The sequence below is a fragment of the Cygnus olor genome, chromosome 22 (assembly GCF_009769625.2).
Source record: "Cygnus olor isolate bCygOlo1 chromosome 22, bCygOlo1.pri.v2, whole genome shotgun sequence".
NCBI lineage: Eukaryota > Metazoa > Chordata > Aves > Anseriformes > Anatidae > Cygnus > Cygnus olor.
Genome location: NC_049190.1, coordinates 7,781,990 through 7,809,070, shown reverse-complemented (window position 1 = coordinate 7,809,070; position 27,081 = coordinate 7,781,990). Strand labels below are relative to the sequence as shown.

The following is a 27,081-nucleotide window of genomic DNA, read 5'->3' as shown; positions in this document are numbered from 1 at the left end:
ACATCCCTGCATACTCTGACAGGGCCCCCATATTCCTCCCAAGTAGTCTGTCCCTTTTTCCACATGCTGTAGAATTCTTTCTTCTGTCTGAGCTTTGCCAGGAGCTCCCTGCTCATCCATGCAGGTCTCCTGCCCCCTTTGCTTGCCTTCTTCCTCATAGGGATGCACCGATCTTGAGCTTGGAGGAAGTGATGCTTGAATATTGACCAGCTGTCTTGGACCCCCCTTTCCTTCTAGGGTCCTTACCCATGGGATTCTTCCAAGTAGATCCCTGAAGAGGCCAAAGTTTGCTCTGCTGAAGTCCAGGGTCACAATCCTACTTTTTGCCCTGCTTCCTCCTCACAAGTTCCTGAACTCCACCATATCATGGTCACTGCAGCCAAGGCTGCCCCTGACCCTCACAGCTCCAACTAGTCCTTCCTCATTTCATTAATACAAGGTCCAGCAGCACAACTCTCCTTGTTGGCTTAGGTCATTAAGGTTGTCATTGAGGTCATTAACGAAGACGTTAAATACTCTTGGACCCAGTGCCTACGCAGGCGGCACTGTCCTCATGACTGGCCTCTATCTGGACTTTTTCCACACTGATCACCATACTCCAGGACCAGTCACTCAGCCAGTTTTCAGTCCACCTTACTGTCCACTCATCTAACCCATACTTCATCAGTTTGTCTATGAGGAGACAGTGTTACAGGAGACAGTGACAGTCTCAGTCCCTGACTGAGAAGAGTGACTGGCCTGTAGTTCCCTGTACTCTTCTTTGTGAAGTTTGTCATTTCATATCATTCTCTTTATTCCCAATCATTCTTTTCTACTCCAAACTTCCTTGTCATTTCTTTCTATTCCTAGCTAGTTTTCAAGCGTCAAAAGAAAGGCCCAGGGAATGTGACTTGATCCAACTGTGGGAACACCTGCAGTGGAGGCTCATGTTGTTCTTGGAAAGATGGGCCATCCTGCCCAGTGATCCATTGAACACCTTTTTGTTGTAAGCAAACCTTATGCACAAAGCCCAGTAAATGCTGCCAGCTCCTTTCAGCTTCACATTTGTGAATTACATCTATTCTCTATCATTCTTTGCTCTTCATTGCCATTTCTTTGTATTTCCTTCCATTCCCCATCACTCTTCTATCTACCATTTGTCATTTCCTTTTATTCCCTGTCATCTCCTATTATTTCCAACTGCTATATGACATTTCTTTCTATTCCCATCTATTAAATAACATTCCCTATCACCTCCATCATTCACCATCTAGTTACCGCAATTTCTTTCTATTCCTGTTTCATAACATTACTGCCTGTATTCTACCACTTCTTTCTACTTCATGTCACTTCCTTTCCTTTCTATATCCTGACATTTCTTCCCAGATTCTTCCCTTCCCTTCCTTTGTTGTTGTTGTTTTTGTTAATCATAGAATCATTACGGTTAAGGTTCTCTTTCATTTCCTGTTTTTCCACCTTTCCTTTCTGCAGAATACCCTTGTTTCCAGCAGGATTATCACTTTGGCATTTGCCATACAGGAAAGGGATTACCACAACAATGAGCAGTAGTTAACATCCTAGAATCAGCCAGCTGTATTACTGACACATTCATTACATTTTTAAAGACAGGGTAATACAACTCTGTTATCTAAATTCACATATTTTTTTCCCTGTTTAAGTCCTTCAGTGTACAACTGCCACCATTTTTTTCCTGTAGCTTGATGTCCATTCTCTCCACTGAAAATTCTTTCAGTCAATATCTTGTCAATATGTTGATCTCAGGTGAGAAGAAACTTTCCCACTACGGTTGTAGACCTCACACATTGCACTGTCGTTTTCCTTATTCTAAACTGTCCATTACAACTATGTAACAATTTTTTTTCATCAACTTAAATAACCAGTTTTCTTCAATGTCAGATTTTTTGTTTGTCTGCTTTATCAAAGGTCAACAAGAAGGACTCCAGACAACAGGAAAAGCTCTGGAGATACAAAAGTCAGTGCATTATGGGGAAGTCAACACCCAGAACTCAGCAGTGGAGACCCAACACCTCATTCACCCAGTCTTCAACTACTGAGTTGTTCAGATGTTCCAAAGGAAAAGGGCAACACAATGCTGTCTAAGCAATAAATGCACCACCGAACAAATTCTGCTGGTTTTCTGGAGACATCTGTCATTCTCCTGGTCAGTTTTTATTGTCCTCTGATGATTCAAAATGTGCAGTGCTTAATCTTCAGGACTCCCTTAAGTCTTATTCCATTTCCACCCCAAGCACATGAAAAAATAGCAGTAAAGCTATTCGGTAATGCAGCTGTTGTATTTCTTATTCCAAGCAATTGCAGATATTAGTGCATCGCACATTATAAAGGCAGAAGTGTGTAAGTGGGTGAAAAGTATTTTCCAGAAAAGAATGAAACTGACGTTTTAATTGTGTGCAGTAGTGTGGCAAACCTTTAGGAAAGGACTGGAAGAAAACCAATGCATTTGATTAAATTGCAAAGGAAATCTCCTCGTGTTTAGTAAAATTTCATCTATTCCCATATAATCTCTGAATCTACACCACTGATATCTTATCTTAGTAAAACTGCCAGAAGATATTCAGAGCCCCATACTGGTAAGCATCTATGTTTGATGTAATTTATCTTTAGTTGGACAGGCCTCACTCCCCCCAGTACACAAGTTTTACATGTATCCAGACAGCCACTGAAAGTCAGATCAGTCATAGAATGACAGTAGTTCTGTATTCATTTTCATACTTGACAGATTCCTCATTCACTGTATGTGAACATCTAATATAAAGCAGTATAATTTCTTATATCCACCATGCTAGTCTTCTACTGCTACGTAGCATGTCATTTGTGTAATGTGGCCTCTTTTTTTTTTTTTTTTTTTTTTTTAACATTTTAATCAACACGTGTGGTTTCCATGATCCACAGTAGTGTGGCATCGACAATTCCATACATAAAATCAGAAATCCCATTGATACCTATTCTAATATACACATAGAGGTTATTAAGAGACAGAGTTTGTACAGAAAGTCCTACTGTGCTTCGCTTGTTGGATTTACTGTGGTCCTTCAGCCTGGAGAGTTGTCTGTTGATGTCTGCAGTAACTAACCTTAGTCTTGGGAAGAGTATTTCCTTTGCTCAGCACCCACCTTACAGGTTCTTCTCTCTTGAAATGAGAGCAATGACACTGTAGCAGCTCTCTTAAAGTTGGTGGTTTTCAAAACACAGTTATTCAAATGAATTAATCAAACCTTCTTGTTTAAATTTCTTCATAAAACACATCTTACAGATTCGTTACAAGGAAGACACGTCCAAGTCAGTACACATGTACAACACACTGTACTCATATAATAATGACAGCCAGACCTACCCAGCAATCCCAAGCACTCATGCCTATGCTGTTCATTCCAGGATTTCCTTCTGCAAGTCTCACTGCAAGTGAAAACTTCATGACAACATATGCAAGGTGATAGCTGAACACCAACAGAACGTCCACATTGATAGCAGTATTTAAACAATGGCAGCCTAGAACAAAGGTAGTTGTCAAATAAAAAAATATTATTGTTTGTTTAGTCTTTTTTCTTAACCTGGCAGCATGTATATTACAATACAATTAAATCCAAATGGATACAATATAGAAACAAAAATGTCATAGTACTCAAGGACAGGGAATCAGAAGACTGCAGCTTCTCACAGGACTCTGCGGGGAATAGGCCGCATACCAACAGCAAAGCAAGCCCCCCAAAAGCCAAGTGTTCTAGTGAGAAACATACCCAAGCCTTTACTAAACCAGCATCTACATCCTGTAGTACACTGTGTGCTTTAATCTACTCATGACGCTGGGTCCATTTTCAAACTGGTAGGCAGGACAGATTATATATGGTCGGAGATAATGAAGCTAAACTGGCAAACTTGAAAAACCCTCATAGAATATATTGGAAGACTGCAGAGACAAAAAGGGACACCCATAGGCCGCTGTGCCACAACAGTTATTCCAAAGCTGGAACAGAAAACAAAGAGTGCTTGGGCTAGGTCTTTCAGTAAGAATGGGAAGCAGACTGTTAGATGTAATTGCAAGCTTGGCTGTGTACTTACAATCTTTTAAAAATATTTAAGAACCCTTTACAGCACAGATTTCCATAGTATGGTCTGAGCCGAATAGTTCTATGCCTGTGAAATTTGACAAGATCAGATATAAGATAAAGCCAAAAGCTACTCATGCAAAAACTTTAATTCCTGTGATACTATTATAATTTTTTAAAGGTTAAGATACATCTAAATACTTTATAGCTTTTGCAGGCAATATTGAATACATTGTATATACTACCGAACTTTTATCTTACAGCCTTCCAGCTGTGTGATATGGTCTCTATTAAATGCATTCCTTTATCCCTCCCAATAGCTAGCAAGTTTCACTGAGATTTCATCTCTCTGCAAGTCATTGTTGAGATCTATTCATAAAATCTTTGTATGCTACTTTAATGTTCCAGATTTTATTTTAAGTCATTTTATTTTCTTCTGGCAATCTCTGCACCTTATACTATTATTGGTCCATCATGGTGCAACAGAAATGCTACCTCACAATTTCTCTCTTCAAAAGTGGCCCAGTTCCTGATACCTATGTTACCTCCTCTTGATTCAAATACTGAGACAAAGTTGAGAATCCTGTGAATTCCCTGCAGCAGGAGAAACTGATGACAGAATTCAGTATCCCTGAGGCACATATTTCCCTTACTATTCAAACTTTTGTTACTGAACTTTTTCAAGAATGTTCCCGAACTGTACCAGTCTCTCCTGCAATTTCCTGTAGAGTCCAGAAACACAATACAAAACTTGTATGTGCCTATTTCTTAGCATTTGCATGCTACTCTAGGATACCTTTGGCATGAATTGGTTTAAAACACAAGGATACACTGCTTCCTGCAATAAGACTGAGTATTATGCAGGCTCTTGTGATGAACTCTGAAGCTGAAAAGGAGTGATGTGATCAGAACAAGGAAAGAAGCTAACTTCACCTGACAAGACTGGATAGACTAGAGGGGAAAATTAGAAAGAAGAACAGCACGGTGATGACAGTCTCTGTGAGGAAAAAAATAGGACCTAGTCATTTTTTTTTTACTAAGAACAGTCAATACTTATGTGCAGTATCTCTGTCATACCTCACTTCTTCCACATGATGGCTCCTCTCTTTCATCTTTGAAACACATGTATGAATGACTGAATCCACTACAATAACATAAGGAAGAGGAGAGGAGAAGAGAGCAAAAATCAGTATTCCAACTTGAGAATTAGAATACCAGTCACAAAATCCACCTTCGTTAGAAGTCTATTTGGCTCACCAGACATTACCAAATGAGTTGTCTACTGTATAAAATTTGAAGATACATAATAAAATGCATATTCCGTCAATGAATCATGGGATATTTTGGGTTGGAAAAGACCCCTAAGATCATCAAGTCCAGCCACCAACCTAGCAGTACCTAGTCCATCACTAAACCATGTCCCTAAGCTCCATGTCCACACATCTCTTAAATACCTCCAGAGATGGTAACTCCACCACTTCCCTGAGCAGCCTGTTCCAATGCCTAACCATTCTTTCTGTGAAAAAATTCTTTCCAATATCTAATCTAAACCTCTCCTGGTGCAACTTGAGGCCAATTTCCTTGCATCCTATCACTTGTCACCTGACCAAAGGGACTGACACTCTCCTCACTGCAACCTCCTTTCGGGTAGTTGTAGAGAGACACGAGGTCTCTGCTCAGCCTCCTCTGCTCCAGACCAAACAACCCCAATTCCCTCAGCCACTCCTCATACATCTTATTTTCTAGTTCCTTCACCACCTTTGTTGCTCTTCTCTGAATGTGTTCCAGAAACTCAGTATCTTTCTTGTAGTGAGGAGCCTAAAACTGAGCACAGCACTGAAGGCGCAGTCTCACCAGTGCCATGCACAAGGGGACAATCACTTCCCTAGTCCTGCTGGCCACACTATTTCTGATGCAGGCCAGAAAGCCCTTGGCTCACATACAGCCAGCTGTCAACCAGCAACCTCAGGCCTTTTTCGTCCTGGTAGCTTTCTAGCCACTCATCTCCGAGCCTGTGTTGCTGCATGGGGTTATTGTCACCCAATTGCAGCACCGGACATTCAGCCCCGCTGAAGACCATGCAGCTAGACACGACCCATCAATCTACCCAGGAACCCCTGCAGAGCCTTCCTATCCTCAAGCAAATCAACATTCCTGCCCAACTTTGTGTCATCTGCAAACTTACTTAGGTACACTTGATCCCCTCATCCAGATCATTGAAGAAAAAGCTAAATAAAACTGTCTCCAATCCTGAGCCCCAAAGAATACCACTGTTGACCTGCCACCGAGAGGACTGAACGCCACTCACAACAACCCTTTGGACCCCGCCATCCAACCAGTTTTTTTACCCGGTGAACAGGACATCTGTCCAAACCGTAAGCCAAGCCTCATCCACTAAGTGGGTCATCTTATCATTGAAGGAGATCAGGTTAGGAATGTCAGAAGCCAACAAAAAAGAGCCAAAGTACTTTTGAAAGAAGAAACCACACAGATAATTTACCTTTACTTCCTGCTTGATGCCAAGCCACAGTATCTCAGGTTATTCTGAACCGTAAAGGTAACAATCTGATATTCAGAGGGCACTTCCCAAGTGTGATACATATACCTCAAAGACTGGTATAGGGAGGTCAAGATTCCAAGCCTGGTTTCACTACGTATTTGAGCACTACTGAGGAAGTCACTCAGATCATCTTAATTTCTATATTCACTTTTGCTACTCTAATAGCAGAAGAGCATTAATACAACCAAGGTCTTAGGAAAACAAGCTCCCTCAATCACTCATTAACACATGGTAGTAGATCCCGTATAGGAATTCACAAGGAAGATGATGACAGGAGCTAAGCTCATATTGAGATTTCCTCCACTGTGCCTTGTTTGTTCTTTTCAATGTTTGTAGAACTCTTAAACCTCCTTATCAAATATGTAACAGCAGTTTTAATTGTGACCTTTTCAGACAATACTGGAATGTAACACTAAATTCCCCTTCACACCCGTTGACGCTACCCTTAATCTTGAAATACTCTTAGGCTTGAACTAACATTTCTTGGATCTTCTCAGCTCTTCTTGATCCCACTCCTTCTCTTTCAGGATGACAGTCTCACGGAGCTTTGCTGTAATGTGTTCCAGCAGCAACTGGCGTATTTGAAAAACTTCCTGCTCAGATGCTGACAGTATGTGGTATGGTGTGTTAGCAATTCTCCTATCCTGAAACATACTCTAACGTAATTCAGTAATGTATGGGAACACAAATCTAAACAACATTTTTTTCAGAGTTAAAGTCAACCCATTCCAAAAGTGCAGTATCATCACTGATAGATCCTGGTTTGGAGTTCAGTCTGTGATATGGGCACAGGACATGCCCAGTTTAGAAGTTCTAGTTATTTCAATTATCAGTTTGGTGAGAGCTCAGTAAGTCAACTAAAACAATTTTCAAATGTTTCCTTAAGGGGGAAGCTGCCCTCATCTTGTAGGGCTCCTCTCCCAGCACTTCTGGAAGGACTGAGAAGTTTCCTGGAAATGAAAGACATCTTGTCCACTATTATGTTTCTGCATTTGCCATACTGCTTCACTGTAGTGAGTGGCAACAAGAAGAAGAAACTGAAGTCCAGAGCCGCAAGAGAAAGAAGTAAGGTACCTGGATTATGGTGACTGAGTTTGCTTGTGATCACAGCTATAAACTGTTTATTTTCCTGTTTGAGGATCAGATGTGATTACAAGCAAAAGAATCAAAATTAAATTTCTACACAGCATACTGGTACGGGATGCAAAAAGCCTCGTGTTAGCTCCAAGCAGGCTGCTCGGTGAACAATGTGCAATGGTGGATCCCACAGTCACAGAGCTATATTAGCTAGCTTGGAGGCAGCTGCAGTACTACAAGGTACACACACACCCTCACTATTACTTTTGTTCTTCTCAGAAGTACCATTTATGTCCCAGAGATAATCAATATGTTTATCATGCAAGCTTTTGTTAAGAAGAAAGCTATAAAAAAATCTTTCATGATCCAAGGCATAATTGCTTCTAATCAGAGCTGCCATAGAATCCCAGGCTTTTTAAAGGGTTGTTTTTTGAAATAAATAGGTTGAGAAAAAAGAATCAGGCAGAAATTTGTTAGTTATACTTCACAGTAAGATTAGTTAGTATTAGCTATATTACAGTAAGATTCCTTTTATACTGAACTAATAAATGATTAAGGCTCACTCCAGTAATTCCCTTTATTTAGTAAATATATACATAAATTACTTTTTATATAATATATAACATGTAATACGATACATATTTTAATGTATGTTTTATTCAAATATTATTTTGTAAACACATTAAAGTTTGATTTGTAATGTCTTTTCATAGCTTATAACACACCTCAAATTATCATCATCATATATGCACACTATATATTATCATAGTATATAAAATAATCATATTGTTATATAATTATATCATCATATCTTCTCGTGGTTTGATTGTATCCTCATGAACATGACATTTGTTTTTAATGGCTGGTTTTAAGATTAGAATTAACTTTTTTCAATTCAGTTATGAATGGAATCTTGCTATACCATTTGACAGCACAGATTATCTTCACAGGCAAAACTGCTAGAGGTATTCAGACTTTAAATTATTAAAGTTCAGAAGTGAATGAAAGGCGTCTCATGACATATGTGGAGAGAAAGCAAATTTCCAGTGAGCATTTCTGAAGAAGATACTAGACAAATCACAAGGACACAATGGACCCTATATATGAATGGATGCAAAGAATACAGTATTTTCCAATATTTAAGTCATACCTGACAATATTTGTAATAGGCAGTCGACATCTGTTCCCACAGCTTTTTACTGTCCTTCCTGAAGAGTAACTGGTGCAAGGATATCTGCACCAGCTTCAAGCAGCTTATCAACCTGAAGAAAACAAATCATCGTACATCCAAGCAAAAAGAAAAGCTTCCAACAAAAATGTCACAGCTGAAGAGACAGGACTGAGTATCAGAGCTTGATCTCTATTTGTGAGACTATTTTGTGCATCAAACCATGCATTTCTTCTGCTCCTTTAAAGCTGTTGATGGATTGACAATCTAAATGTGTTTTGTAAGTAAAGTCTTCTTGCAGGCAGTTGCTACTTGTTTCTGGGCATCTTAAAATCTTGCAGCAACAGATGAAGCAATCGCTTCCTCTGCCAGACCCCTCAACAGCAGGCTTCTTCACCTCCATTCTGAATTAAATCAGTTCTGTGCTCTCTGGGATGAGAAGAAAAACTCCAGTTTCCACAAGGTCAAACACGGCCACTGACTTCAACAAAAAGTGCACTTATTGCCAAGTCGTATTCACCCGCTTACAGTAACGCAACATCTCTCTCTTCATGTGGATGCTTGGTGTGTTTATAAAAGCAGATAACAGTCAGATCTGATACAATCACCCCATTTGCCTTTAATGTAGTTTTTCCTCTTCTAAACAAGGAGGAAACATTTACTCAAACATGAAAATGAATTTCCATACAAACCCCCTGTTCCACAGGACAGAAAAACAGCATTAGGAATAAACAAAAATGAATTGTTCTTCAAAGAAACAGTTTATCCATTAAACAGTAAAGGAACACAAGGCACCTGATAAAAAACAGTGTTTTTTCTGAAATTAAAAAAAAAAAAGTTCTCTCACCAAAGCAATCCTCTGTGCTGTTGTTCTCTGTTGTTTATACATGGTACTGACAGCTGCACAGAGAGCATTTTTTTACCACACCACTTACTGTCAAATTAGGGTCAGCCCCATGCTTGAGGAGTTCAACCACTGCCTGCGAATGTGCATATGCAAATGTGACATATTAGTGGATCGAGAAGCCATTTTTGACTGTTTCACAGCACAAAAGTGAGAACCTAGCCACATTGGTCAAGACCCTAAAGCTTTCCAGTATTTAACACAGCATGCTTGGAATATCTGCTAGTATATGTCACAAATTTGTGATGTACAGTCCACACTGGTGAGGCCACACATGGAGTACTATGTCCAGTTCTGGGTTTCCAAGTACAAGAGAGACCTGGCGCTACTAGAGAGAATCCAACAAAGGGCCACAAAGATGAGAAAGGGTCTGAAGCACCTGTGGTAGAAGGAAAGGCTGAGCAAACCTGGTCACTTAAGCTTAGACTAGAGGAGGCTCAAGGTGTACATAATAATAGATAATGTCTATTTATAGAAGACAGATCCAGGCTCTTTTCAGTGGTGTCCAGTGCCAGGACAAGAGGCAGTGGGCACAAACTGGAACAGAAGAGATTCTACTCGAACATCTGGAAACACTACTTTACTGTGCAGGTGACGAACCACTGGCACAGATTGCCCAGAGAGGATATGGAGTCTCCCTCCTTGGAGATAATCAAAAGCCACCTGGGCAAGCAGCTGTGGGTGATGTTTGAGCAGGGGGTTGGACCAGATGACCTCCAGCAGTCACTTCCAACCTTAGCCTTTCTCTGATTCTGTGATACAGGAGCATACAGAAGCATGATTGATAATGTCATCATGAAATACTTACCAATAGTGAAAAAGACATAAAAGCATAGCATTAAAAATTACCTGTTCTAACATATATACAATTTTAAAAACACTTTACCACAAAGATAAGGATTAGATAGGTTGATCACTTATATTCTATTAATCATTACTTCATCACATTAGCTTCTGAGAAGGCAGGAGAAGCAGTAGCGTTTGTTGGCTATGGGACTATTCTAATGGGAAATCCTAAATTTCAATTCTTGTGTTGCAAGAAAACACTTCTTTTTTCCAGAAAAATACCAAAACTGTCTTTGAAAATTATGAAGACAGTGTAAGGAAAAAGCTCCCAATTGAAAGATTTCAGACAATCTATTCTATGTTGTATGCAGTTGTAGCTATTTCTATTATATCTACTTCCATAGTCCACAATCTAACTCCATATTATGTTGCATCCAGTTTAATTTTTATAATGCATTGTTTTCCAGTGAAATTAATATCATTAAAGAATAGTAAACAACACACAACAGATCTTTTCTATCATTTATCTTATGTATACTCTACAATGTGATAGACTAAAAGGTAAAATGTTGGTTTCATCAAAAACACGGAAAAGGGTTTCCCCCTAGGTTTGCTTGTAGCTGTGTTTCCAAGATAATTCTTCTCTAGGTTATTAGTGTGCTTTTCTACTGGTGAAAGCAAGCAGAGAAGCAGAAATCATACCCCTACCCTGATCCTTGCAGCTGATTTGAACCACTAGGCTGCAGTCATGCTTGCTCCCTCAAAGATGTCCTTCCCACAGCCTTGTGTGGTGGCTGCACAGTAGCTGAACTCAGTAGGGGTGCCTGGGTGCCACTCATTCTCCTCCCTTGCTTTATGTGCGTCCAGAAGCCCAGACACACAGAACTCTAATGCAAGAGAGGCAGAGACTGCTTGCAGACATGTCTGCTTCATTAGCCAATTTGCTTGTACGTCTTGCACTATGCTGGGTGCTGTGGACCTGCTCTGAAGGGCCCAGTGTGGGCAAAAGGCAGTCAATTCCTTGCTCCAGGAAGACAGATGCTAACTTCAGACATTGAATTCCACTGTGTGAACTACAATCCTCATCTGTGGAGTGCTGAGCCTCACTACATCCCAAATCTTCTCTAAGTCTGCTGATCTATGAAAAAAATCAATGATCAGACTTCTTAATAAAAATAACTAATTTTTGTCTTCTACACAGAAGAAAGTGTTCTGACATTTGGTTGGGTCGCTCTGGGCAGGGAGACAACATGTCAGAAAACTGCATGTTCTTGTAATTCATCAAACAGAATACACTTCTCCAAATGTCAAGGCCCTCTGAATCCTACCTAAATATTTCTGGCTACCTCATCCTAGTCGTTCAGGACTCCTCTATTTCAGCTCACAAAGCACCCATAGGTTTAAAAGTAAAGTAAAAACTTCATTTTCACTGGAAATTTGTGATGGCAAGCACCATTCATTATGCAGTTTGGCTGTCATCAGAGAGGGCAGACAGAAATGAAGAAGTACATCAAAAAAATGAAGGAGCTTAAAGATACTCACCAAGTCATTCCCACTGGCAATTGCTAAGGAAAGTGGTGAATGGCCACTCCACAATATGTTTGGATTTGCCTTATGCATTAAAAGGAGACGGATAACATCTCTGGCATGCTTTCTAGGCAGGTGAGGTGGAAAAAGGTAGAATTAGATCATAATAAAGTCAACTTTTTAATATTAAATAAACATCATAATAATAGTATAATTAATAAAATGAGCAGCATAAAACACATTCAAAGCTTTCACTTAAACAGTGATGTTATAGTAAAAATACTCATCCATTTTCTTATGGGTGACAGCCCAAGCACAGTGGTGTTATACATAAAACCTCTTTGCAACTAGATTACCAAAGCTCATCAACTCCTGCCACCAGAGTGAATATATGTCTCCTGTCAAATACCATTCTCCAAGTGTATGCATTCCAAATCTGCTAGAAGAATCTTACTATGATACAAAAACAAACGCACACAGGTTAGCGAATGCCAAAACTAAGACCATCTAACTTCAGATTGGTCTTGTGGATGATAAAAGTTAACGGCCAAGTAACCCGTGGAAACTCGACTAAAGGAGTTTCCCTTCTGAAATGGAAATCCAAAGCTTAAGAAACATTTTTCCCCCAAATGCTAATAGATTTTTAATCTGTACAACACTAATAGTTCAGTAGGAAAAGAGTTTATTCCCTGAATTCTGTCAGCAACAACAGATGAGATGTCTTCACTACTACTACTAATCATGCCTGACCAATCTGGTGGCATTCTATGATGGAGTGACTGCACCAGTTGACAAGCGAAGACTGACTGATGTCATCTACTCTGACTTCTGTAAGGCCTCTGACACAGTCCCACATGACACCCTGATCTCCAAATTGGAGAGAGATGAATTTGAAGGGTAGACCATTCAGTGGATAAGGAATTGGCTTGAAGGTTTGTCCTGGTTTCAGGTAGGACAGAGTTAATTTTCCTCCTAGTAGCTGGTAGGGTGCTATGTTTGGGATTAGAATGAGAAGAGCGCTGATAACATGCTGATGTTTTAATTGTTGTAGAGCAGTGCTTACACCAAGCCAAGGACTTTTCAGCTTCTCGCTCTGTCCTGCTAGCGAGCAAGCTAGGGATGCAGCAGGAGCTGGGAGGGGCCAGACCCAGGACAGCTGACCCAAACTGGCCAAAGGGGTATTCCATACCATCTGACGTCATGCTGAACAATATATAGTGGTGGCTAGCCGGGGTGGAGGGGGGGGCCGGCTGCTCGGGGATAGGCTGGGCATCGGTCAACGGGTGGTGAGCAATTGCATTGTGCATCACTTATTTCGTACACATTATTACTATTAATACTATTATTATTATTGTTGTTGTTGTTGTTATTCTTTTCCCTGTCTTAATAAACTGTCTTTATCTCAACTCACAGACTTCACTTTCCTGTTTCTCTCCCCCATCCCGGAGAGGGAGGGGGGAGGGTGAGCGAACGCCTGTGTGGTGTTTGGCTGCCAGCCGGGCTAAACCACAACAAGGTTGCACCCAGAGAGTGGTGGTCAAGGGCTCCACGTCCAGGTGGAGGCCAGTGGCAAGTGGTGTCCCTCAGGGGTCCGTCTTGGGAGCAGTACTCTTTAATACCTTTAACAATGATATAGACAGTGGGATTGAGTGCACCTTCAGCAAGTTTGCCGATGACACCAAGCCAAGTGGTGCAGTTGATACCAAAGCAGGAAGAGATGCCATTCAAAGGGACCTGGACAGGCTGGAGGAGTGGGCCTATGTGAACTGAATGAGGTTCAACAAGTCCAAGCGCAAGGCGCTGCACCTGGGTCGGGGCAATCCCAGACCAGAGTACAAACTGGGAGAAGAACTCATTGACAGCAGCCCAGCAGAGAAAGATTTGGGAGTTCTAGTGAATGAAGCTTGACATGAGCCAGCAGTGCATGCTTGCAGCTCAGAAGGCCAACTGCATCCTGGGCTGCATCAAAAGAGGAGTGGCCAGCAGGTCAAGGGAGGTGATTGTCCCCACTTGGAGTACTGTGTCCAGATTTGGTGCCCCCAGCGCGAGAAGGATGTGGACCTGTTAAAGCAGGTCCAGAGGAGGGCCACAAAGATGATCAAGGAGCTGGAGCACCTCTCTAATGAAGAAAAGCTGAGAGAGCCGGGGATGTTCAACCTAAAGAAGAGAAGGCTCCAGGATGACCTTATTGCAGTTTTTCAATACTTAAAGGGAGCTTATAAAAAAGATAGAGAGCAACTTTTTGCTCAGTCAGATAATGATAGGACAAGGGGGAATGGTTTTATACTAAAAGAGGGGAAATTTAGATCAGAGGTTAGGAGGAACTTCTTCACTCAGAAGGTGGTGGGGCACTGGAACAGGTTGCCCAGAGAAGCTGTGGATGCCCCATCCCTGGAGGTGTTCAAGACCAGGTTGGTGGAGGCCCTGGGCAACCTGGTCTAGTGAAGAGTGTCCCTGCCCATAGTGGGGGGGGTGGAATTAGGTGATTTTAAGGTCCCTTCCAACCCAAGCCATTCTATGATACCGAGTTTGTTATTTGAGATTAGCTTAGAACTACTCTCTATGAGCAGAGCCCCAGATGCTATGCTCTTACCTCACTGTTATCCTCTCTTTCACATGCAATATGCAGTGCACTTCTTCCACCTTCTTCAGGAACAGGACCACTATTGGAGGAGAAGTACTCTTGTGGTGGTCCTGCTTCGTTTTTCAGTTGCAAAGTGACATCACCTGACAAGTTGGCTTCCTTGTCTTGAGGAAGAGGAATCTAAGTGAAATTAGTGCACATTTGTAACATATATTAAAGACAAGTTAACAGAAAATAAACCTGCTTGGTCACTCGTTGGTCTGGATGTAAATCATACATAAGACTTGTTCAGCCCCACAAAATCCACAGCTCCCCTTTTTCTACTTTCTTCCTGACATTCATCTTTCAACTGCCAGACTGCTTTAGGACTGCACACTAAGAAATTTAATAAAACCACTTGAGGAATCTAAGGAAAGAAAATTTTAGAGATATAAGTTAATAGCTTACTGGGCCAAATGATACAGTTTAGGAAGCGGGAGAGAAGAAGCAAGCTTTCAGGCACAAAGGGCTTTCCTTGAGTCAAACTCATTCACATGTCATTCATTTAAGGTCTATGAATACCGGCCAGTACCGACCAGACGAATACAAAAGATTATATTTGAGAAAGTAAATCTTGCCTACACAATGTCTGGGCATTCTGCAATTGAATACTGTTTCTACCTAAGAACAAGCTACTGAAATACAAACTGAAAAAAAGCCATTTAAATCTCTGTGCTGCAGACGTTCACCTTAGTCCTTGTCACAGCAAGAAAAATTTTATCAGTCCAGTTATATAAGCCAACTCCTTTTTTTAAGTAACTGGGGCCAAATGGTATGCCAGGGACCTGGCCAATGTCATCACAAGGCCACTCTGGTTATCTCTGCACGTTCATGGTGAGCTGGGGAGTTACTAACAGCCAGCAAATAGAAAGCATCACTCTTATGGGCAAGAATGAAGGGAACAATAGGCTGGTCAGCCTCACCTCAGCCTATAGGAAGCTGATGGAAAAATCTTTCTGAGAAACCACCTCCAAACATATTCAGGATAAGGTGACTGGGAGCAATCACCTTGGATTTGTGGTGGGGAAACCATGCCTGACAGACATGATAGCCTTTTATGACAAGATGAGCAGTTCAGTGAAAGATGGGAAAACAGTGAATGTTGTTTATCTTGACTACAGCAAGGCTTTCAATAATGTCTCACAGACAGTGAGGTGGATCATGGCTTGTGATCAGCAGCTGGAAGTCCAGCTGTGCTGTACCCCCGGGTGGTTACCAGGGCCAATACTATATAACATCTTCATTAATTACCTTGATGCTGGGACAGTGTGCACACTCATCAAGTAAACAGACGATACAAAACTGGAAAGAGTGATTGATACACCAGACAGTGCTGCTGCTACTCAGGGGGAACTGGACAGGCTGAAGAATTGGGCAGAGAAGCATGCCAAGAAATTCAGCAAAGGGAAATGCAAAGTCCTTTACCTAAAGAAGAATAACCCAAGGAACCATAACATCAAGAGGGCCGAACAGATGGAAAAAAAATAAATAAATAAACTTTCCAGAACTGGACCTGGAAATCCTGGTGGACTGTAAGTTGAACATGAGCCAACAACGCACCCCTGCAGCATAGAAGATCAACAGCATCCCAGTCTGCGTGAGGAAAAATGTTGTGACTGAACAGGTTGCCCAGAGAACTTGTTCTTGGAGATTCTCAAAAAACAATTGGACTAGATACTGAGCAACCTGCTACAATTGATCCTGCTTTGAGCAGGGATATTGTACTGCACAATCTTCAGAGGTTCTTTCCAACCTTTCAACTGTTCTAGTAATATAATCACATCATCACAGGACTTGAAGAAATTTCTCAGGTAATAAATGCCAGAAAAAGCATATTTTGCTGGTTATAGCTCCAGCAGCAGTAGAGAGTTATCATCACAAATGGCAACTCTAACTAAAATGTTCTATACTACAAAAAAAGCATACTGCTGAGCTGGCTTTCTGCAATTCTGTAAGCATAGTGAATGCTCCAGGAACCCAACAGAGACAGCCTAGATTCAAGGAAATGAGACATAGACAGACAGACAGATAGCAATAGCTCAGCTCCATGGAGATGAAACAAGCAGGTCTCATACATTTCTGCTGCCATTATGTCTTCAGACACTTCTACTGAAGAGCACAAAGAGATTTGTGATTTCTTTTTGGTATAAGACATGACAGCAAAATACTCTAGTGCATCAAAACAGAAGAATGTGTTTACTGCAACCCAATACTACTGATCTCAAATGGATTTTTCTTATTTTTTAAAGGTTACCCCAATAGACTGCAAAGATTTCACTGTGAAATCAAGCAGGCAGAAAGCTCAAATCCCTGCTTAGGTCCCGTGCAGTCTGAATATCAACAGCTGAAAGAAGATGAGATCAGAAAGCAACTCACCCTGTCTGGACCATATACCTCGTCTCCATCTTCTGCCCTTGCATCAAGATCTAGGACAGAATTCAGGAGGTATTGCATTATCTGGACTCCTTCCTCCCCAGGAATTGATGCAGCTATGTGGAGAGGAGTTAAACCCCCTAACTGAAAACACAAACACAGCATTAAGATGTAAAGCATAAAGCATAAAACATAAGCTTAAGGCATTATGTTTATCACAAGCAGAAATTAAGCACGGCCAAATATTTTTTTTCTGAAGAATAATACAAGATGACTCTTCCTACATGTTGCGTGTCTCACTAACAGTTACCATAAACCTAGAAGCTAGCACCACAGAACTATGGAACACTAGAAGTCCCAGACACTCAGCTTGGGTGTAGATGATAACAGCTTTACCAACTTGAGGAGCAGTTCCACAAGCATTCCGCAGCCACTCACAAGCTTGGCAAACAAGGAAACATAATGAGAAAAGAAAAAAACTCTGAGAATAAGAAAAGTTTAGTTCTTCCTACTAAAAAAAAATATTTGAGATAAACAGTTTAAAGAGCTTTCTTTCCATTCTAAAGCTGATTCTGAGACTGAGGATATTTTACAGTAGGGCACTAAAGCTGCAGCATGCATCTAGAACACCCCCATTATGAATTATAATCCAGTGAAACCTTGGATGGAAGCCACACATCAGTCCTGGCTCCCCTTTCTACAAGGAGTTTCACTGCTTCTGCATCTGCAGCTTTAACGGCAAAGAACAGAATGTGTGGTGGAACCCAGGCTGCATTGGGATCTGCACCTCGGCGAAGCAGCAGTTGGATTGTCTCCCATCTCTTCTGTTGCCTAGAATTGACATGAAAAATACTAGAATAACTTATTAGCAACTTCCAAGAGAACTGTCAAAGCTACTGGACTAAGATGACCCCCAGGTAATAGAAATGAAAGCTGTCACTTTGCAGGGGCAGGACACGGCACTGTTTAGGGAAGCATCACAACTGTCCACAGCACCACTCAGGCAACAGTATTATTACCTGAACAGGAAACAAACCTACCAGTGTATCTCAGCCCTCTAAGCTAAAGGGGCAGCATGCAAAAGCAGTCCCTGTGGTCATAAAAAGCCCTTGCATGGGCATCTATAGGCAAATTTCTCTGTACCTCCACCAGTCACTCACATGTGACATGTGAGCATTGAGTTTTAGACTTGTTTAAATCAAAGAAACAGACTCATATGTCCTGTAATCAAAACTTCATTAGAAGGTTCTTCCCTCAGTAATACCTCATTCATCCATCCCAAGAAAACAAAGCTATGATTGCCTTAAACAAAAACTGGAACAGGAGCTATGTTAGACTAGAACAGTATATTTCAGGAGGCTGACCTATGATTCCCTCTGCATTTTCATGTAGTCTAACTACCCACACCCCCCAAAGAAAAACCTGACACCACCAAAAACATTTAAAAAAAATGGTGGGCAAACAGCACTTGGAAGTCACCTAGAAACTCTATCACAAAGTGTTCTCAGCAGAGACTTCTCAGGCATAGTATTAAATCAGTTTTACTCAGTTCAATGGATCTTTATATTCCAATGAAGAACATGCAATACACAAAATGTTTCAGACACGAAGAATTATGGGAGGACATGACACAAAAGTAAAATATAAGGGGTCAAGGCCAACCAGGAATTTTCAGTTTCGGAGTTTTAATGTAGCAGAATGACCTACAGTGGCATAAAACGCAACACAAAATTTTTGTCATCTCCAGCGATCGCTCTGGTCACAAAGCAAAAGGCAATTATGTGGCCCTTTCAAGAATCCAAATGACTAAATAGCTACACTACGTTTCAGTTGATAGCGTCAAACAGACACTTGCAGAAAACAACCAGGAAGTTCATATGGAGTCAAGACTTCAAGAAGTAAAGTGAAGGTATTCATTTCCTTCCTCCTGTCTATACTACATTGCAAGTGTGCACTGCATACTTAGCAGCTTTTCACTTTTTGCTAACAAGAAACCTTGTCTTGCTCAAGCACAGTGTCCTTTGATTGAAAAGACTTTTCTACTGCTATCTTTGCCCACTGTCAGCCTGAGTTACCTTAGAGTGTATAAACAATGAGGGCTTCTACTGACATGAAAACAAGATCTACCTAGTGAAACATGCAAAAAATATCTTTCCCTGCAAGGGATGCACCCTTCTGTGAAACAGTGAAATACTGTTACCTTCTTTGTACAAAAGGGTTTTTATGAGGGTTGATCTCCCATTGACAGTGTATGCAACTTACTTTGAGATTATGCCTTCAGCCCCAACGACTGTTTCTGAGGATTCTGATTGTTCATTCCTCTTAAGATTTAAAAAAGAAAGAGGTTACAAAAATGAAAAAAAAAAAAAAAACGACTTCTTCCAGTGTATGACGCAGCATATTAACACATCAGAACAGTAACACACTGCAGCATACAATTATAATGGAATCCAGTTAATAACTGCTAGAGAAGATAGGGAGAGACTCTTTATCACAGAATCACAGAATGCTTGAAGTTGGAAGAGACCTCTGTGTCCATCTGGTCCAACCCCCCTGCTCAAGCAGGGCCACCTACAGCTGCTTGCCCAGGACCATGTCCAAGCAGCTTTTAAAGATCTCCAAGGAAGAGACTCCACAACCTCTCTGGGCAGCCTATGCTAGTGCTCCACTACCTGCACAGCACAGAAGTGCTTCCTGATGTTTAGGTGGAACCTCTTGTGTTCCAGCTTGTTCTCATTACCTCTTGTCCTGGAACTGGGCACCACTGACAAAATCCTGGCTCCATCCTCTTTGCACCCTCCCTTCAGGCATCTATAGACACTGATGAGATCCCCCCGAGCCTCCTCTTCTCCAGACTTAACAGTCCCAGCTCCCTCAGCATATTCTCATAGGAGAGGTGCTCCAGTCCCTCCCTTCATCATCTTGGTGGCCTTCCACTGCACTCTTTCCAGTATGTCTATATATGGGCCATCATCTTTCTAATCTCTTTTGAAAGTCTCAGCAGCACCCTTCCATTTCTAGCATTTACTGAAGTATTTCTACCTGCTCAGACCCCTTTCTTATCTATTATCTCATCCTGGCTAGTGATTCCTGACACCCCTTGTTTTCGTATCCTTTTCTATTCCCAGGTTTGCACTATTACAAAACGTATATTATGGTCTACATAAGAAGATTCAGAGCAGACATTTCTCTTTGCAGCAGGATGAAGACTACGGATATTAGACTTCCTTTGCGAACCCCTCCTCACACCCCTCCCCAGAGTGATCAGGAGCCTTCTGACAGTACAATTGCTTTTTACTAGCCACCTCAATCATGACAGCAGGATTTTGTAGTACCAGGAGAATCACCTGCCCCCTATTGTTCTAATTACACTTTTATAAATCCCACCAATTGCCCTGCTGCATCTTCATTGTCTTAAACACCTAGCAAACATGGCCTGACACCTCTGCTATTGACACAGTGTCTTATTTCACTTGCAGAGTTACTTGTTACTGCAGTGGAGTTCAGTCCTTTGAGTCTGAGCATTAAGAGTACGGATTATTCTGCATCCTCAGATCGCAAAATGCACAAGAGTTCTGATTTTTCCTATGGAGTACACACAGTAATTTTAAAAAACAAGCTTACAACTCGAGGAGATAATACATTATATTCTGTCCTTTTCAGTTAGAAGTAAACAAACCTTGTAACTGTGCAAGTTCCTCTCAGCAATATTACCCTTAAAAGATTCTTCTGGATAATAGAGAACAAAACACACGGAGAGAGCAGATAATCCTTCATCACTACACTTATTCACATCCGCTCCACTATCAAGAAGAAGATTGATAACATCATTGTGGGAATTAACCTGTAGAGGGGAAACGCCCATACTTGTACACGTATGTGTACACTTCTAGCTTTTGACGTGAAAAAAAGTGATGACAGTTTTAAAGTAGTGGTAATTTAGCTAATTCAAACTTGTATTTCCCACAAAATAGAAATGCAATATCGAACCATGTCTTAAAGATCTCACAACACACATCTTTCAGCTAAATTCCATTCTCAAGTACACCCTTCTTTTTTCTTCCTTCTTTAAGAGAATTCAGAAAGAGACTAAAATTGACTGAGACGTCTACAGGAGAAATAGTGTTCTAGATTACTATCTTGATTTTGCTAGCAATTTACAATGAATGCCAAGTATTCAGGTAGCAGAAAAGGCACAAATAAAAAGATTGGGGAAGGGGGATTTCATGCCCCTCCTACAGGAACTGAAGTTGTGCTTGCATGGTTTCTAGCCACCATCAAAAGCATTTCAGCAAAACCATAACAACTGTCTGAATTTGACTTTGGCTAGGAGAAAAAATAAGGGCATCATCATATCCAAGAACATAGGTCTACTGCATAATCTTAACCTAAAATCAAGCTTCACATTTGAAATCATTCCTAATATTTAACAAAGGGCTTATTTTAGATAATTTATTTACCACGGGTTTTGGCATGATACCAGGCATTACAGATACTACTCATGCCACAATTCTTTTCTGTTTTTCTTGTTTACTGAACGTTCCCTTCATATTATGTAATGAAACGACAAAAAATTTATCCAGCGTACTATAGCAGGAATTTTGTTATTGTGTGGTAGAGTCATGCTTAGAGTCTTACCACAGCAGCAGCTGTCTATCAGCTACATCCAGATGAGCAAGTTAATTCCTCAGAACTGCACAGACCCCATCAAAATCTCCTCTTGCTGCCTTCTGAATTAAGTGTTCTGCAGCAAGTTCCCTGGGGCCTGAAGGCCCATGACTACTGTGGACTCCATTGAGAATGAGGTTGATATCTGAAATGAACTCCATTTGACAGTGCCTAGAAGAGGAAAAAAACAAAACCACTGCACAACTAAGCAGCTAGGTATTCTTAGATCACTAGCACAGTTAAAGAAAAAACACGTAAAGAAGAAAGCATGGAGGTGATCAGGATGGACAAATAAGGCCAGCTATAATTTTAAAATCTATTTCAGATAGCACAAGCTTGCTTACATTACAGGAAGAAAGGCAAACCAGTGTATTGAGTGTTAGCAGCAGCACACAGATTTTAACTACAGAGGAGTTCAAATATCCAGCCATCAAAATATCTGCTAAAAGAAGAAAACAAAAGCTAATTTCCAAGTATTTCAATGAACCAATTCATCATGTACACACAGGACAACTGTTCACGATTAAATTTCCATCACTTGCTTTACCTAGGACTATAAAATATGCATTCCTGGCTTGTGTTTCCAACAACAAAGCAAACAAGAAAATACTCCACTGGCTGAAAGAGCACTTCCACATACAAGTACCAAGTTACATATAAATACCGAGGTTCAGTCAGCAGTTGTATTAACTGTAGACTAGCTGCAGCACATTTTGCATTGCCTTGAGGAGAAGAGTCAAGACAACCACTAAAAGGTATGAGCGGCCAGATTCACAGCTCTTTGGAAAATCTGCCACTATGTCTCTTCATGTTTCCATCTCTGCACAAGACACTGCACTCTCTAAACAGAAATGGTCATATCTCACAGGAGACAAGGGCTGTAAAGACCTAATTCCTTTCAAAACTGGACTTCCAGAAACTCTGAGAAGCAAATAATTGATTATGTTATTTTTATAGCTGTTACCAGGATAAAACCAGCGTTTGACGTAAAAGAGTGAAATTTCATTTAATTTGTGAACTGAGAGCTGATTATAGTGTTTGTTTCTTTTTTTTTTTTTTTTAAATCCTCATTGCCAACTTGTAATCTCAAGGTCATAAAAAAGCATCTGAAGTACAGTTTCCATCATGCAACTTAAATTTGAAAATAATGAACACAAAATAATGCAGAGAAAAAAATCTAAAAATCTATATGAAATAAAAAATCATCAACAGTTACCTGTGCTTATGAAATAAAAAATCATCAACAGTTACCTGTGCTTATAAGCATGCATTTGCATTCTAACCAGCAAAGGTGTTACATTTGCAACAGGCCAATGGTCCTCCTCAGGCAGCTTTGTGGTGTTCTGAAAATACCAAGCATCACAATCTTCCAGGAAGGAGTGAGTCAAAGTAAGATGATCTGTGTTATGAGAATATGCAAAGACTCCTTCAGGGAAAATATCCTTATCATCAAAAGGGAGATGTTTACAGCTATGGAGAAAAGGGTCCTCCTCAACAGAAATATACTTCCTTTGAGAACTGTCGTCAATATATCTGCAGTGTTCTGGATAATCCAAGACAGAAAAATAAACAGGTACTTCAGCACACAGTTTAATTAGATGATTCCCATGCCACAAGCCAACATCCTGACAGCCATCTGGATAGCTCTCAATCCCTGGTCCAAATCGCTCATCACATTTGTACAGCCCCTTTTTGGAAACAAGTAAGTTCATTAGTATCAGTCAGAGATCAAACAAGTTGTACAAAAAAGTCTGGTTTCTCCTTAGATTAATCTGTCTAGTTCTGGCCTTGGTGACCCTATTGACAGACTGCTGAAGCCATTCTGAACTGCAAAGCCCTCGCATTCTCTTTGGTATATATTAGATACTAAAAGAAAATTTTCCAGGCATCAGGTTTTTAGTTCTGGACAGATGGTATCACATTTCATCCTTCAATATTTCCCTATGCAAAAGTTCAGTACACCAGAAGATGAGCAGTGGAAATGAGTGCCCTAACCCACTGGAGATCAAAGCATGAAGCTTTTTCTCTCATCCACAAAAACATTAAGGGAGCTGCTTGAAACAAACAAACAAAAACAAAACAAAACAAAACAAAAAAAAACACTCTGACTTTGAAAGGCTAGGAAATTAGGAAATCACAGTAGTAACATAGTATTTTTCCAGTTACCTGAAATTTTTTGCCATCCTTCCATTCCAGGGTCCCATAGCCTTCCACATGGCCAAGATAGAATGCTCCTGTGAATTTGGAACCATCAGGCTGGTAGCAAATACCCTTCCCATGGCGATGGTCCATGTAGAACTGTCCCACATCTCTCTGTAATCCACAACAAAGGAAAAAGATAACAAGGATGATATAACTGAGTGGACAGAAATTAGTATTGCCTCCTTAACTGAAACAGAGCAGGACTAACAAGGTGAAGGAGACCAATATATGAAGAGATCTCAAGATCTCAAGTCCATTTTAGTCACAGGCTTCAGAACTCAGTCAGGATTTACCAATTGCCCCCAGCAACTGCTCCAGCATGCAGCTAGCCATCAGCAGTCCACACTACTTCAGCAGATGTATCTCAGTGTCCTTGGATGTACACTGTCAAGTGATGCAGGCTAAACCAGCATCTATTCAAGTGTTCAACAGCTTTCATAAGGACTTGCATGCCAAAACATATGCGGTGGGAAATTCTGTATTCAAAGCAAATTGGAAAGCAGTAGAACCGTGAAAATACACGTTTGGCTCAAAACCAAGCTATTACGAACACACTCAAATGCAGAACAATCTAGCAAAACCAAATGAAAAACACCTCACCAAAAAAACACCTAGCTATGTGCTTGCAAATCACTTATTAATGAAACAGAAGGAAAGAGCTCCACATATGGAGAATGTTCCTAATTCCAGATGATAAAATTATGTTTGGCAAGTGATACACTCACCAGTCCACCTGGTGAACATGCTCTCAGATGTTACACAGACACTAGGAAAGCAATTGCCTTACTCAGGAATAAGCTGAAACTACTTAGTTTGGCAGCAACAGAGTTATATCTAGGAAAACCTGCATTTCAGAGACCCATCTCCTTACAACAAAGTGATGCTATGAAAGCATTACCTCCAAAGCACCACCTTGTATATTTCATAGCTGGAAGGGGCTACTCTTCGAAGCGCGGAACTAAAACAAAGGGGGGGACAGGAGGACAGAGAGCTTTACTTGGCTGACTCCGTGCGCCCGTATGGGGCACCGGCCGGGCAGGCAGCGGGCAGGGCAGGGCAGGGCAGGCCCGCGGCACGTTGCTGCTCGGATGGGAAAGACGAAGGCGCCTCCGCCCACCCTCTCTCCTCGGGACCGCAGACGAGCACCCCGGCAGCGGCGTACCTCGCCGGCCCCCCGCCCGCAGAGCAGGCCCCGGCCGCGACAGAGGCCGCAGGCGGTCGCGCTCGCCTTCTCACCGCCGTCGGCCACCAGCTGGCCGGAAGCTCGCCCGGCACCGGGCTCCATGGCGGCCCGGCGGGTAGGCGAGCCGAGAGAGCGGCACCGGCAGCGCCCCGACCCTCCGCAGCGCCCGGGCCCGGCGCCGCTGCGCCTCGGCCGCGATGGGGGCGTTGCCACGGAGACCCCGGCGGGCTGGCAGCGGCGGAGAGGCAGCGAGCGGGACCGGTCCGCCAACAGCCAGCCAACGACTCTGTCCCGGCCCGTCCTGCTGCAGTCCCAGCCTGGTCCCTGCTTTCACGGCTGGTGCTTGTCCCCCTTCCCCCTGCACTCACACCCTCGCGGCACTTTTGCCAGACTTTTTCAACCCTACGCGTGCGGGTATCATATCAAACCCGGGCAATTTGTTCAAATGGAGCGATGAACTTCAAGCTTGTGTCATCGATTAGAGCAGGACTAAGAGCAGAGTGTAAACAGCTGTCTCAGAAATACACAAAATCTGTAAGCCCAAGTTACCTGATGTCCATACCAGCAACCTCTTCAGTGACATGACACCTCGTTCACCACCAGCACAGCACAGGGGTTCCCACCTTACCCTGCTGTGTTGCTCTTCTCACCCATCAGAGTTCTGCTGTGGCTACACAGACTTTTGTCACGATGATGCTTTTTTTTCCTATTGTTGCTACCTACTTGGAATCACTTGACCGTGCATGTGGAAGAATGTCTGCTCCTTTAAAAATAAGAAACAGAGGAACCTATAAACAAGAACATACAGGAACACAAACCTAACTGCCAAATGATAAGGGAGGCAGTGGAGAGAACCAAACACAGCTGCATGAACTGATGTGAGAATGTGAGAGGGTAAGAGTATTTATTCCAGCAAGGCTATCTGACTGGGGATCTTGTCAATTAGAAAACTATGGGGAAAAGTGGAAAACAGAAAAAAAAAAAAAAAGTGAGATTCACAGACCTGGCAAGACAAACATGGAGGCAAGAGGCAAGCCTCCTAGTCACACTAATTGATGGGCTGGTACAATCTACAGGTGTGCCACTTTGGGAAGATCAGTCTGGACTTTGCAGCTGGTAAGGCTGTTAATGAGGGGGACCCTGGATGGAGAGGTGTGGGAGAAACAAAAAAAACTGTACAAACTGATGAGGGGATGTGCAAGACAAGGAGGAGCAAGGAGAAACAAATTGGATGTGGGCAGAAAAGGATGTAAGAGGGCCAGCTGCATGTAAAACTGGGCCAGTCATTATGCATGTATGGCTGAGCCTTGCACCTGATCACTGCAGTCTGTCCTATATTCTTATTAAATCTTAACTAACTGCATATCTGCATATTCACACAGTCTAGCCTACCTGTGTGCGTGCTGCAAGGAGTCAGTACCAGCTACTGGTGAGACCTATGTCTGTGTGAGTGAAAATGGATGCCAGGTGCTGGAGGTAGATTGGGTGTCTGGGCACTCTGGCTTCTGCTGTCAGCTACAGGAGCCAGTGGGGGTCTTTAACTCACAGCCAATGTGGTGGGAACAGTTTGTGTCCCCAAAACCAACTCCTGTGGTGGGCCCATGTAAGTGAAGTGACTGAGGAGCTCCACACTGACAGCAGGACCACTGGTCAGAGCTTGTGTGCCTGGTGCCAGCTGCTGGGGAGTGCAGGTGTCTGTATCTTCCTCAAACCCGGTGTAGATGGGATGTGCACGTGTACTTGCTAGCGAACTTTAAGCTAGTTTGCTGGTAAACCTCAGCCAGTGAATAGGGGGGGGTCTCAGGTCCATACCAAGGTATCAGGTGGCCAGAGGACCATACTGGTATGCCTTGGGGGAACCTGTATGTGTAGAGTGCATGCAAGGCGGTCCTGTGAGTGCTGCATGTTTGCAGAAAACATCAGGCTGGTCTAGCCAGTGAGTA

General features: G+C 41.9%; 1 protein-coding gene across 1 annotated transcript; it reads right to left on the bottom strand.

The window, feature by feature from the left end:
- Positions 1-535: 535 nt before the first annotated feature.
- Positions 536-25,240, bottom strand: LOC121058490 (ankyrin repeat and MYND domain-containing protein 1-like; the record flags this gene model as incomplete). The annotated part of the gene is given in 18 exon segments (XM_040534067.1): positions 536-672; positions 3,356-3,510; positions 5,145-5,211; positions 7,106-7,271; positions 8,855-8,876; positions 8,878-8,966; positions 9,720-9,791; positions 9,793-9,852; positions 12,105-12,212; positions 14,683-14,853; positions 17,089-17,229; positions 17,745-17,916; positions 19,348-19,406; positions 20,765-20,951; positions 21,730-21,924; positions 23,005-23,441; positions 23,920-24,066; positions 25,118-25,240. Coding segments are annotated over 18 exon segments (2,508 nt in total), but the record flags the coding sequence as incomplete, so codon positions are not given.
- Positions 25,241-27,081: the final 1,841 nt, after the last annotated feature.